General features: G+C 40.9%; 2 protein-coding genes across 2 annotated transcripts; both read left to right on the top strand.

The window, feature by feature from the left end:
- Positions 1–206: 206 nt before the first annotated feature.
- On the top strand, positions 207–8,338 carry scaf4a (SR-related CTD-associated factor 4a). The gene is made up of 19 exons (XM_055226711.1): positions 207–365; positions 1,329–1,412; positions 1,502–1,546; positions 1,621–1,782; positions 1,853–1,988; positions 2,070–2,209; positions 2,584–2,745; positions 2,861–2,946; positions 3,027–3,114; positions 3,197–3,367; positions 3,445–3,527; positions 3,597–3,781; positions 3,869–3,969; positions 4,048–4,161; positions 4,299–4,455; positions 4,575–4,708; positions 5,867–6,017; positions 6,095–6,241; positions 6,332–8,338. Exons 1-19 carry the CDS (start codon positions 336–338, stop codon positions 8,107–8,109), a joined length of 3,954 nt encoding a protein of 1,317 aa, XP_055082686.1. The 5' UTR covers positions 207–335; the 3' UTR covers positions 8,110–8,338.
- Positions 8,339–9,963: 1,625 nt separating this feature from the next.
- Positions 9,964–12,945, top strand: sod1 (superoxide dismutase 1, soluble). Its single transcript, XM_033978951.2, has 5 exons — positions 9,964–10,094; positions 11,065–11,161; positions 11,238–11,307; positions 11,858–11,975; positions 12,740–12,945. Exons 1-5 carry the CDS (start codon positions 10,023–10,025, stop codon positions 12,845–12,847), a joined length of 465 nt encoding a protein of 154 aa, XP_033834842.1. The 5' UTR covers positions 9,964–10,022; the 3' UTR covers positions 12,848–12,945.
- The last annotated feature ends 267 nt before the right edge of the window (positions 12,946–13,212 follow it).

Below are 13,212 nucleotides of genomic sequence, written 5' to 3'. Positions count from 1 at the left end.
TGGCAGATGGCATAACATATTTCTAGAGCTCCTCGGCATTAATTACCTGTGTTAATTGAGTTTGTATTCAGATACTGTTGTAAAAAAGGCATGTTCTCTAGTCTCGTGATCGTTACAGTTTCAAATTCACAGCACTAGCTCGCCACCTACTGGCCCAAACGAAGAACAGCACGTTTCAATCCCATCATGCTTTGCTGTGCCGCCGAGTACCAATGCTAGGCTAGCTGTAGTTAGCTGCACGGGGGCGGACATGTTGAGCAGAGCTTTCTATCCATAAACAGCGCTTTATTGTGGGGTTTGGGCTCTGGGGGGGCAGTACGTGGCTTTGAGACATCATGGACGCAGTCAACGCTTTCAACCACGAGGTAAGAGCTGTTATGAGCCCACAAAAGACACCACTAACCCGGGTGTGCTGTGCAGGCTGCAGGGCTGTTTCACTGGGGCTAGCACCACCAGGCCGAGCAGGACACAACAGTGACCAGCGACCCTGATGACCACTGTACTGCCCATAATGCTATTAAATATGTGTTTAGTGCAGTCTGTGCTTTAATACAAATGTCTTTATGCAAGACAGTCATTCAAGCTAAAGCTAACATCTGCCATTCAACTGTAGTGCAAGAACCTGATCAGTGTTATGGAGTTGTTCCTTCTCCCTGGTGCTGAAAACGAGGCTACAGGCAGCTCAACTAGAGGCACATTTATTACTAAAATCATTCATTTTCCTGTAACAACGTCGCCTTCCTTCAAGTCTGTGTCACGAATTACGCAGAATCCTTTTATGATGTGAAATCCTGAGATGATGTATTACTGTTATTGTTTGCTTATAGCTTTCCTTTGCAGAATGTTTAGGGTTTAAATCTGGCTATAAACACAGAACACTTTTGCCACAGAGACAATACTAAACCTGTTCTTTGAAAAGACTTTCAGAAGAATAGCATCTTGTACTTTGCAAAGACCCTCTGCAAAAGGTTTTCATTAATATTTCCAAGGAAAGGAACATCTTAAAACTGTCATTAATGCTATTTGGCACCTGAAACCAATTTGTCAATTTACCTCTATGATCAATGACAAAAGCATGATTTTTTTATTAGAACTACCCAAACACGAAATTAAATATTTTATCTGTATGAAAATGGAATGAAAAAAACATGTTTTTGTCTGTGTAATTCCGCAGTTGTCCCCAGTGTAATCCCTCGTTTTGCTGTCCATATTTTTGCACAAAATGCATCCAGTTCAAACCATTATATTGAATATTTGTTCAACAGCTGTCATAAACATCTCACCATCATTGATTTTAATTCATTATACTTGCTTTTGTTACTATGTAGTTATTCTCGTTGATGGACTCCAAGCCCCCAATTTCGCGAGCTAAGATGATATCAATCACGAAATCAGCTATCAAAGCTATGAAAGTAAGACTTATTTGCATTGTAACCAAATTATTTCTACATTATATCAGTGCTTTCATTGAGAACTATTCATAAACCCTGTCTGTCTTCAGCTGTACAAGCATGTGGTCCAAATTGTGGAAAAGTTCATCAAAAAGGTCAGAATAATTCCAGAATCATTTTTTTTAAGTACATAGCTCTATATTGATTTTTATTTGTTAAATCTTCCCAGTGTAAGCCTGAGTACAAAGTTGCTGGCCTGTATGTGGTGGATTCTATTGTTCGACAGTCCAGACACCAGTTTGGAGCTGATAAGGATGTCTTTGGGCCTAGATTTACCAAAAATATCACAGGAACTTTTGAAAATCTCTGCCTTTGCCCAGTAGAAGACAGGGTAAGTAATACAATTGGGAAGCATGATATCTATAGTAATATAATCCCATTCCTGTTATTTGTCTTTGTAGAGTAAAATAGTACGTGTATTAAACCTGTGGCAGAAAAATTGTGTCTTCAAAATTGAGGTCATTCAGCCTCTCTTGGACATGGCTGCAGCAAACACCAGTGCTGCTGCTGTTCCTTTCTCAGAGGCAGATGAATCAGGTGAGTTTGTTCACTTTTAAAGGAAGAATTTTACATTTTGAACATGCATGTGATGTTTTTTTGTAATTATTGTATTTTTAGGTTATTCTCCACCATCACCCAAAGAACCTCCTCCTGAAGAAGAGATGCCAAACTCCACCCTGACGACAGCTGCTCAGCTCCAAACCTCTGATGCCTTTGCTGCAGTGGCTCAGCTTTTCCAGACCACACAGGGGCAGCAAGTGAGTGGGTCTCTCACACTGTGGTTTACATGTATTAGCAAACACTAAAACAACAGTAAATACCAACTGTATTCACAAGTGTCTGTGTAATCCCTCAGTTGTCCAGGTAGGACGACTCCAATAGGAGGGCCATTACAGGTTGAATAGGATCGGTAAGGCTGAAACTGGAGACAATAGCTGTTTACGGTTTCAGAGTAGTTAGCCCCTCCCTTCAGAAAGATATAAGGTAGTGTCCACCAGTAATCTGACAGGAACTGAAGAAGCGGCTTGAGCAGCCTAACATCTTCACTCCTACAACGATTTGTCCAGTTGACAGATTTAAACTTCGTCGTACTTATGTACTTACAGGTGTTAACAGATATGTTTCATTTTAGCTTCAGCAGATGCTCCAGAATTTTCAACAAAAACCTCTCAAACAAGAGGCCAATGTGCAGCCAACACAACCCCAGGGCCAGAGCATCACCATGAACCTTGGACCTGTCCCTCCACAACCCCCACCTCCCTCTCAACCAGCACAGTCAACGGCATTTGCCAAGGTTTAGTTCATTTATACAGATCACACAGTTTAACTTTATTCATCTCGATATGTTACACTGTAAATTATTTTTATTGCTGCAAAAACAAAATGTAAGGATTTTTTATGTTTTGTAGACTTTGCTGGATCGCTTTGATTATGATGATGAACCAGATGCTGGTGAAGAAACAAAAAAGGAAGAATTATCGTCACAACCTTCAATGTAAGGTTCACTTAATACTTAATTAAAATAAATACACTTCTATAGACTTGCCCTTAATAATATGTATGTCTTTACTAAAGCAGTATGCAGCCAACCCCAGCCTTCCCACAGCACACAGAGCACTTTAAACCACAGATGACAAATATGTCACAAGATCTCTCACAACAGGTACAAACATCTGACTATTATTTTGTCTGACTGAACCAATTCGTTTTTATTCAAAATGTGAACGTGAGATTTGTTCTCGTAGGGTTCACTGCCCCTTAATGGTCAGCCTCAAGCCTTTGGTCAAGTGTTTCCTTTAGGGGGTATAATCCCTCCTCCGGGACATCCTCAAATGGGACAACCCCCTCTCGGTGCATCTGGGCCTACAGGCTTCCAGGGGTTATATCCTCTCCACAGTGTAGCCCCACAGCAGCAGGTAGAGATGTGGATAAACTAAAAAAAATGGCACATTCAAAAATAAAGGCATTAGTTAATTATCATGTAATTCATTAGGATTTATTGACGGATACAACAGTTCTCAATGAGTCCTCAATAAAGGATGGAAAACACAGTCGAAGGTCACACTCAGGCTCCAGGTAAGACATCTTAATATGTAATGTTTTCTATCATTATTTTGAAAAGACTGTAAGCTTCTTTATCTCCAGGTCACCAAAGCGGAGGAGATCACGGTCAAATTCCCGCTCCCGCAGATCCCGACATCGAAGATCTCGGTCCAGAGAGAGACGCCATCATTCTCCTCGAGCTCGTTCCCAGGAGCGCAAGGAGAGAGAGCGGGAAAGGGAGCGCAGGCAGAAAGGGCTACCCCCACTGAAGAGTCACACACTGAGCAGTGAGGCTCTAATAAAAACTGATTTAATTAGTTTTGTCATTTTATATCATTTATTAAACTGTGCCAATGTGTTTAAACGTTCCTCAGTTTGCACTACAACACTTTGGGTTGGTCAGCTGGATAAGAGGACACAGCAACAAGATGTGGAATGTTTATTGGAAGAGTTTGGACAGATTGAGTCAACCAATGTAGGTTAAATCATTGTTTGCTATTTCATTAGATATTGCTTATTTGTATGTTAATTATGTGTATTTTTTTGTGTTTAGATGATCCCCCCACGTGGTTGTGCATATATTGTCATGGTGCATAGACAAGATGCATTCAGGGCCCTACAAAAGCTCAGCAGAGGGAATTATAAAGTAAACCAGAAAACCATCAAGGTGAGAGTTACTAATAATACCTTCAATTTGTACTGATACTTTTATAGACACCCAAAGAACGTCACAATAACATACACGATTAGCATTTCATTTGCAAAAAATATATATGATCAATTCTTTTTTTGTTGTCTTGCCAGATTGCTTGGGCATTGAACAAAGGCATTAAAACAGATTTTAAACAGTACTGGGATGTGGATCATGGGGTCACGTACATACCGTGGTCAAAGATTAAAGAGGAGGACCTTGACGAACTCAAAGATGGGGGAATCCTGGATATAGACTCTTTAGCTCCAGGTACAATATTTAACTTTTTACATTTGCAGTTTGCATTGTATATTGCGTTATATTAATCAAATATTAAGTAGAAAGACTATCGCTGTGTTGTAAATGAGGTGTTTGATTTTGATTTATAGAGTGGAGTGCAACAAGGAAAACCCTTGAAAGCTCTGAAGAAATTACCCATAATGGTCGCACAGAGTCTCAGCCTGAAGAAGTACAAGTGGTCCCTGTGCTCACTCCTGCCGTTCACTCTGTGCCCCCTGTTCAGGTATTAGTTTACATTTTTCTCTAGATGATACTTCTTATGGTTATTTTAATAATAGATAATACCATAAAGCCTTACAATACATTAGTTGTAAGAAAAAGCTAAAATACACTGGCTGGCCAAAAAAAAAAAAAGAAAAAAAGTTGCTTCCTAGATTTAACTAAGCAAATAGGTACGACTTGCTGCAGTTGGCCAATTCTAGGTTCAGCAACAGCATGTGCTCAAAGAATGAAGCCAACTGCCTGATTATACTGAATGATTAGGTTATTTCATCTATGGATTTTTTCTTCCCTGATGGCACGGGCATATTCCAAGATGACAATGCCAGGATTCATCGGGCTCAAATTGTGAAAGAGTGGTTCAGGGAGCATGAGACATCATTTACACATATGGATTGGCCACCACAGAGTCCAGACCTTACCCCAGACATGAGCACACAACGGCCCGGGGGCCACACACGGCCCTTTGGGTTTATTAATCTGGCCTGCTGAATGTAACGTGAATGTAAATTATATTAAAATAGGTGAGAGTAAACCTTGTTAGAGTTTTTCTGCTATGTTTATTTAACTGAAACTTATTAAATTAATTATTAATTTAATGTATGCATTTGGGAAAAATTTCTACAATGAGCCATGTATATTTTTGCTATATTTTTGCTTTGCTACATGTTACAGGCCAAATCTCTATTGTAATATATACATATATAAATCCTGGCCCGGCCCCTCTGTCAAAATTTAGAACCCATTGTGGCCCATGTGTTAAAAAGTTTGTGCACCACTGCCGTAACCCCATTCAGTATCTTTGGTACGTGCTGGAGAAGGCTTTGCACAGTGGTCAGATTCTACCATCATCAATGCAAGCTCTTCATGAAAAATAAATGCATCACTGGATGGAAATAAAGCTTGTTACAATGCAGAAGCTTATTGAAACAATGCCACAGCGAATGTGTGCCATAATCGAAGCTAAAGGCGGTCCAATGAAATATTAGTGTGTGTGACTTTTTGTTGAAAACTTTTTTTTTTTTGGCCAGGCAGTGTACATTATAGGATATTTTTTGTATTTTGTAGTTATAATTGGTTATTAATGTAAGAACAAACAATTCATTTATCAGTTACCAATTCATCTACCCCTGTCACTTACTTTTACCTGAATTGCTCTCAGATTGCCCCTTCTCAGCCTGCTGTGGTTGCGGTTGGTCCGGTTCAGCCACCTGTGTTCCCCGGCCCAATGGGTGTTCCTCTGCCTTCGTTTCCCGCAGGCGTCCCTCCGCCTTTCCTCCGACCAGGATTCAACCCATTGCATATGCCTCCAGGTACATTTCCTCTCCAGATGGGTACATAATTTCTCTCAAGCTGAGTCTGTCATTTCTAAATTGTATGTTCTTGGTAGGGTTTCTACCCTCTGGTGGCATGCCTCTGGGCCCACCACCTTCAAAACCAGAGGATCCACCAGTAGACCCAGCCAGTCTAGGTAACAGACAAAATGAAGACATCCAGGATGGGCCGATCATTTTTAACCACCACATTGGACCCATGGGTCAGTCTGTTTTTATTTGGGTGTTAGACATTTATATTAGTATTGTTTTGTTTAAATATTGCTAATAAACACTTCTCTTTTTCCCACTAGGTAACCTAGTTATTGGCCATCCAGCTACAGGTCACCCTACTGGTATCCCCAGAGGCCCTCCTGCTGGTCTCCATGGTGGTCCTCCCGGAGGGATACCTGGTGGTCCTCCTGGTGCTCCCAATGCTGGGCTGCTGGGTGCACTTCCTGTTGGCCTGCATGGTGGGCCTCCTCGAGGTCCCATTGGCGTTCCCCTTGGGCCCTTTCCTGGTGGGGCTCCTGTAGGTCTGTCTGGTGGTCTCCCTGGGGGCCCCAGAGGAGGTCTTCCAATTGGTCCCCTCGGAGGTCTACCTGGTGCTCCTCCCTTTGAGGGTCAACATGTTGGTCCCCCTAGCGGCCCATTTGGTCCTCCACATAATGGTCCAAGACCAGGTCTACCTGGTACTTTGCCACCTGGAGGACTCCACAGTGGTCCACCCGGGGGCCCCCCCAATGATGGTCTACATAGTGCTTTACATGGTGGTGCACCCAGTGCCGGACTTCTCAGCCCACTCACTGGTCCAAGAGGAGCTCCAACCAGCAGCCTACTTGGAGGTTTCCATGGTGGTCTGCCTGTAGGTCCACCCATTGAGAGTCATCCTGGTGCTGCACCTGGTAGTCTTCATGGTGCTCCCCCTGGAGGTGGACTACTTGGTCCACCCACTGGTCCAAGAGGAGCTCCACCTGGGAGTCTACCCGGAGGTCCCCCTGGAGGCCCTTCCCTTGAGGGTCAACATGTTGGTCCTCCTAGTGGTAGTCTCCTTAGTAGTTTGCCTGGTGGTCCAAGACCAGCTACACCTGGAAACCTTCATCCTAGTGGTGGGCTTCTTGGTGCCAGGCCTGGCCTAATCCCACTCCAGCGCCCTCCAGGTCTTTCACCAAATATGCAGCGTTTTCCTCCATCACAAGGCCCTCGCCCACCTCACTCTGGTGCTTCTACCATGGATCGAGCGCCACACCCTCAAATGCATCCTGACAGTTCTCCAGGCTTCCCACCACACAATGCAAGGGGTCCTTTTCCTTCACAGGGCCATGGACCACCCTCATTCAACAGGCCAGGAGGAGGCCCTCGAGGTGAACCCCACCGAGGCATGGAGAGTCCCGAGGAAATGGAGGGACGCCAGTTTAGAGGGGAGAGGGCTGGTTTCAGGGACCGTGACTCTGAAAGAGACTGGGATCGAGACAGAGAAAGAGACCGAGGTTTTGGGGGAGGAAGACGTTTTGGAGAGGGGGCCAGGATAGACGGGAGGGACAGACCTTCAGGATGGCAGGACGATGGGAATCCACGTGGAGGATGGGAGCGGGACCGCGGACGAGATCAAGACCGTGACAGAGAGAGAGATAGAGACCGGCGGGACTGGAGAGAGAGACGGAGTAGTCCAGATCGAGACCGTGGGCGAGACACTGGGGAGCGGCGGGACAGTGGGGAGCGGCGAGACACGGGGGAGCGGCGAGACACGGGGGAGCGGAGAGACAGAGGGAGGGGGGAGAGGGGCAGCAGAAGTAGTAGAGACAGTAGAGACAGTAGAGACGGAGACCGTGGGAGGTCAGGTGAGAACAAAGAGGGTGACAGGCCAAGGCGCTCTGAGCGCCGGGAGAGGTCTACACGATGGGACAATGATGATCGGCTGAATGAGTTAGAAAACTCAGAACGGTCACGGACCACGGACAGAGAGACGAGTTCTGATCGTTCTCATAGGAAAACAAACTCTGAACCGTTAGCCTCTAAAGGTGATGACTCTAAGACTGAACCATCAAATAAGAGTAACACCTCTGAGGAAAAACAGGAAACGACTTCTTAAAATCCTTTACAGACTTTCAAACAAGTTACGGAAACATCCTTTTCAGTTTTTATCAAGTTTCAGCATCAAACTAACAACTATCAAGTTTGTTTTTAAAACTCCATGGACATCAGTTTTGATTATTAGATGTCAGATGTAGAGTTCTTTTATGTATATACAAGAGTAAATGTGAGTGCCAGTGTGACTAATTCACATTTAGGGTGTTTTAAATTAGTTTTTTTTTTTTTTTTTTTTAAATAATTACCAAGGTTTACTACAATAAATACTTTTACCACATTTGCACCTTTTGGTATTCAAAAAAACAAATTTGAATGGTGATGAGGATAATCTACAAAATGATAATTTTTTTGTATTGGTTCTTGAATGTAGATCTAATCCTTGCTATCAAAGAAGAAATGTGTTATGTATACCTTTCTTTAATGATGCCATGTCCATATGAATTTTCACCAAAAAGTCTGATATTTTCAAATATGGTCTTTGTTTAATGTGTAATACTCCTCTGATCATTTGTAAAACTTAATGCATCCATGCCCATTTGTATAACTTAAGTATACTTTGACATTGACAAATAAAGGGCAATTATTTGTAGAAATGACTACAATGAAAATAATCACAAAATTCTTGCCTTGTTGCTATTTGTTTGCAACAGCAGATCATTCCAAACATATGTGCCACAGCCAAGAGTTAAAGCAATCATAAATGGATAAAAAAAAAGGTTAGTTTATGGCAAATAGCTTTTATAATAGAGCTATAACCCTAGATTGAATCGCTGCATAAAATGAAAAGATTTGATTTACTGTTTTGATTTTTAAATGTTGATGGATGTCCAAACTACCTATCAAGTCAAAATGAACCCTTTTGAGTGTTCTTTCTATTTGAAGTATCTCTTAGTTCTGATGGCTTTGGCCAGCTCTGTCTAAATTTCAAGGTAGGAGCTTTCTCTTTGACTTGGAGGCTGTTGGTTTTAATTTGCGTCCCACCCAGTATTATATTGAATGCCATTCGGAAACTTACTCAATTTAACCCTGTAGCTAAAATTAAATATCAACCTTGAATACGCTTGTTTTCTCTGAAGACATATTTGTTATTGGTGTCTGTTGTAAATCTCTTCCCGCTTTAAAAACCCAAGGACCCAAGGAGACGACTAAAATTATAAAAAAGGGTGTTGAGAAGTGCTGCTGTACATAAGCTTCTGTCACTCATAATTTCAGGTTGTAACATATCCTGTAACACATTTAGAAAATTTAATTTGACTTGAACACAAGAAGATACATGCCCCCCTTTGGTTAAAACTTTTTATTTTTATTTTTATTATTATTATTATCATTATTTGTTAAAATACAAGACATGGACTTTCAGTCTATTTTGTTTCAGCCATAGAAACCAGTTTGTAATAAACTATTTTTATACCAACTTGTTTTAACCATTTTTGTGCCAATTTGGTTTTAGGTCAATGGAGTTGACAAAAATTGAAATAATACTGGTAATACTGTTAGTAGTTGCTATTCAAGTATGTAAACTGCTGCTGCTGTGTCCTTGGCAAGACTGTTACCCACACTCTCTCACTCTCTGCTCCAGACTAGCTGTGATTGGAAGGGCAAGTGATAACATTTTGCCAAAAAGTAAATAAATGAATAAATTGAACTCGCACCCTTACTTTGTATGCTATGTAAAATACATATTACGCTATTTGTCTGATTTGGGCAGGAACGCGAAAACATTGGCAGAAAGTTGACCAGCAGAATTCTGTACGTCACAACATCAGAATCCAATCAGACTGCAGTATTGTGATTATCCTCTACACTGATTGGCTGAGCATGCTTCAGTCCCGCCCCCAGCGCTTAGATAACTTGACTGTGTCGTTGAACACTTTTGAGCAGTTTTGACGTCTGGAGTGAAGATACTCTGCAGAAATGGTGGTCAAAGCGGTTTGTGTGTTAAAAGGAGCCGGAGAGACCACCGGGGTTGTTCACTTTAAACAGGAGGTGAGGCCACTCTGCTTTGCACGAAATATAGAGCGATTAATGCGGTTTATGCGACCTAACCGTCTGCTTGAAGCGTGTATGCTAGGTTAGCTAACAGCTCCATTCAGAAAAACAAGAGCGGTCCTGATCTGTGCAGTCCTCTGACAGATGGAACACTGTCAGTAGTTAGTCTATACCTTCAGTTAGTTTACATTTTGAGATAAATATAACTGTTAATGTGCATACTTCAGTGCCATATTTTTCCATGCTTTTCTATGATTTGGTTAGGTTTCAGTCAATGGCGATGTATTTTGGTTGTTTGGCTTGTTGCTACACAAGGAACTGCACGAGTTTCAACATGATTTCAAAAGGGCTTTGTCCAGCTGTAAATAAACATGTAGAAATCTACTTGAGGCTCGACCTTTAGACATTTGCGGCCTGCTGGCATGGACGGGTTAATTAATGTTTAAAAAAGACTTGCATAATTGTGGGCGTGTAGTTGATCCTTTAACATGGATCATTTAAGGTTTTAACGCCATCTTAATATTAACCACGGTTCTGATCTATTAACATTTATATAGTAATCCCTTATATAGGCTACAGGTGGTTCATAGAAATGTGTAATTTGTAAAACATGGCTTATCTTTGGCATACATTTCGCTGAGTCACGCTTGCAACAGTTACACATTTGCACATTTTTGTTTCTTACAGGCAATCCTTTGTTTCATTCATAACCCCCAGAAATATAACACTATCAAAAACTATCCAGTATTATTCATAGTTTGATTTAAAAAAAAAAAAAAAACAACCTGATTATCCACTTTTGTTTAACTCTGTTTTATCAGCTTGCTTTGCTGTTTAAGTGGCATATTCCCAACACAATCCCTCAGCTTTTACTGCTTTGAGAAGGATTTGAATTTCCAACACATGGTTTTGATGGGTCTTTTGTATCCTGTCCCCTGCAGCTAACTGTGTTTTGTTTCTCTGGCAGGGTGATTCTGCTCCTGTTGAAATCACTGGAGAAATCAAAGGCCTTACTCCCGGTAAACACGGCTTCCATGTCCATGCTTTTGGAGACAACACAAACGGTGAGTATCTGGTGTGTAAAAATCCTGTTTCTCAGATTGGCAAAACCACTAATCAAATGTGCACTTCATTTCCCAGGATGCATCAGTGCTGGTCCTCACTTCAACCCCCACAATAAAAATCATGCTGGCCCCACTGATGAGGAAAGGTAGTAAAAATTTATGAAAAATATAATATTCAAAGGTTCAGACACGGTACATGGTGCAGCTAATCCTGATTTGTAGCCTTTTTTTTTTTTTTTTTTGTCAGTAGGTAATGGGGTTATTAAAAAAAAAAAACCTTGGGAACTATGTATAGATGGTACTTGTATGATCAAGTATAGTAAATTGGACAACAATACATAATAGTACGGTGTGGTTCAACCTTGTCCTATTCTAAGTAATAAATTATATTCTATTATCACAAACTCAATTCTGATACACTAGTGTTGTATAAAAAGACGAAACGGTAAGTCAATAACATGTTTGGCCTTTTAACTCTTGTCATGAGTTGGCTGACTGTGTATAGTGTGTGTGCATATATAGATCTTTTTATGGTTTGTAGAACTTCTTTGGCAGCTATGGAAATATGGGATAGACGGCAATAGGAAATTTAAGTTGAATGAATTAACACTTTTAATAAAAATCTAAACACTAGTGCTATTCTGTCAAGGTTGGATGTCTAATGTTAAACATTTCTTGTTACATTTACACCAACAGGCATGTTGGAGACCTTGGCAATGTGACTGCAGGGGCTGATAACGTTGCTAAGATTGAGATCACGGATAAGGTCATCTCTCTCGTAGGTCCCCACTCCATCATTGGAAGAACTATGGTGGTGAGAATTTTTTTTTTTTTTCTTTTACACATTTCTTACATGGACAGACAAGGTAAAAAAAACCCAAAACATTCCATTGCTGAGTTCCCGCTTCATCCTTCCCACTTAGTCCCCACTACATCTTCTCACACCAATATTAAATTTAATTGTAGATCTTTTTTTAAATTCAATATTTTACCCGGTAAGTCAATTGAGAACATCCTCTCATTTGCAATGACGAACTGGCCAAGACCCAACAGTATTGGGCTTGAGCCAGGTGCATGTCACCAGGACTGTGCTTATTCAGATAAAGCACTTGTCCAGACACGACCCTGTGAGTATTCGGTGGCGTTTTCCATATTGACATTTCAAACATAGAATTTCTGCCCTTACCCATTTTGTAGAACCTTGATGGGGGTCAATAATTGGTAAGGGCATTATTATCTTATAAAACACAAAAAGGTCCTTTTATTGGGCATTAAATTACTCCTTGGCCTTGGTCTGCAGTGGTGTAGAATTCAAATTTGTAATTTGGTATGACAAGCAAGTTCACTGTAAACTGGATTGCTTAAATGCACAGCAAGGTGTCAAATTCAAATGAGGCTAATAAATGATTAGGATTAAGGTAGAAACGTGTTTTGAAAAGGAAACTGGACAAAATGTATTGGAATGAAACTTTATCACAATTTAAAATGATAGTTTTGGTTTTTAGACATGACATGGTTAACTCTGTTTTTATTCCTTCTGGAGCTTATTCTAAACCCCATGCTTTTCTCTTTGCTTAGATACATGAAGGGACTGATGATCTTGGAAAAGGAGGCAACGAGGAAAGTTTAAAAACTGGCAACGCTGGAGGGCGTTTGGCCTGTGGAGTCATTGGCATAGCCCAGTGAGCCATCAGCCTCGAGTTTCAACAGGCAGCACTTCAATCCTCTTATATTTGACCAATGTAGCTACTTAAGTTGTGTTCTTGTAAAAAAACTAAAAACAAGATGAGCCACTCTTCAACATGTTCAAATGTCTGCTTTTGTATTTTAGGCTCCAAAGAAATTGAAATGCACAAATGGAACACATGTTTTACAATCTGCATCTAATAAATCATTCGTTTCAGTACTATCAAAAATGAGTCTTAACTTATTTTTGCTTTTGGCAAAGTATAAAGTGTTTTTTTTTTTTTTTGTATTTGGTTTTGTCTAAAGATTTCCTTCTGTGCAATTTAAAGTATGCTGTAATCAATGTTTTACAACACCAAAATTGC

Source organism: Periophthalmus magnuspinnatus, chromosome 14, assembly GCF_009829125.3.
Source record: "Periophthalmus magnuspinnatus isolate fPerMag1 chromosome 14, fPerMag1.2.pri, whole genome shotgun sequence".
Taxonomy (NCBI): Eukaryota; Metazoa; Chordata; class Actinopteri; order Gobiiformes; family Gobiidae; genus Periophthalmus; species Periophthalmus magnuspinnatus.
The sequence above is the reverse complement of the archived record's forward strand: the minus strand, read 5'-3'. Positions and strand labels throughout refer to the sequence as shown.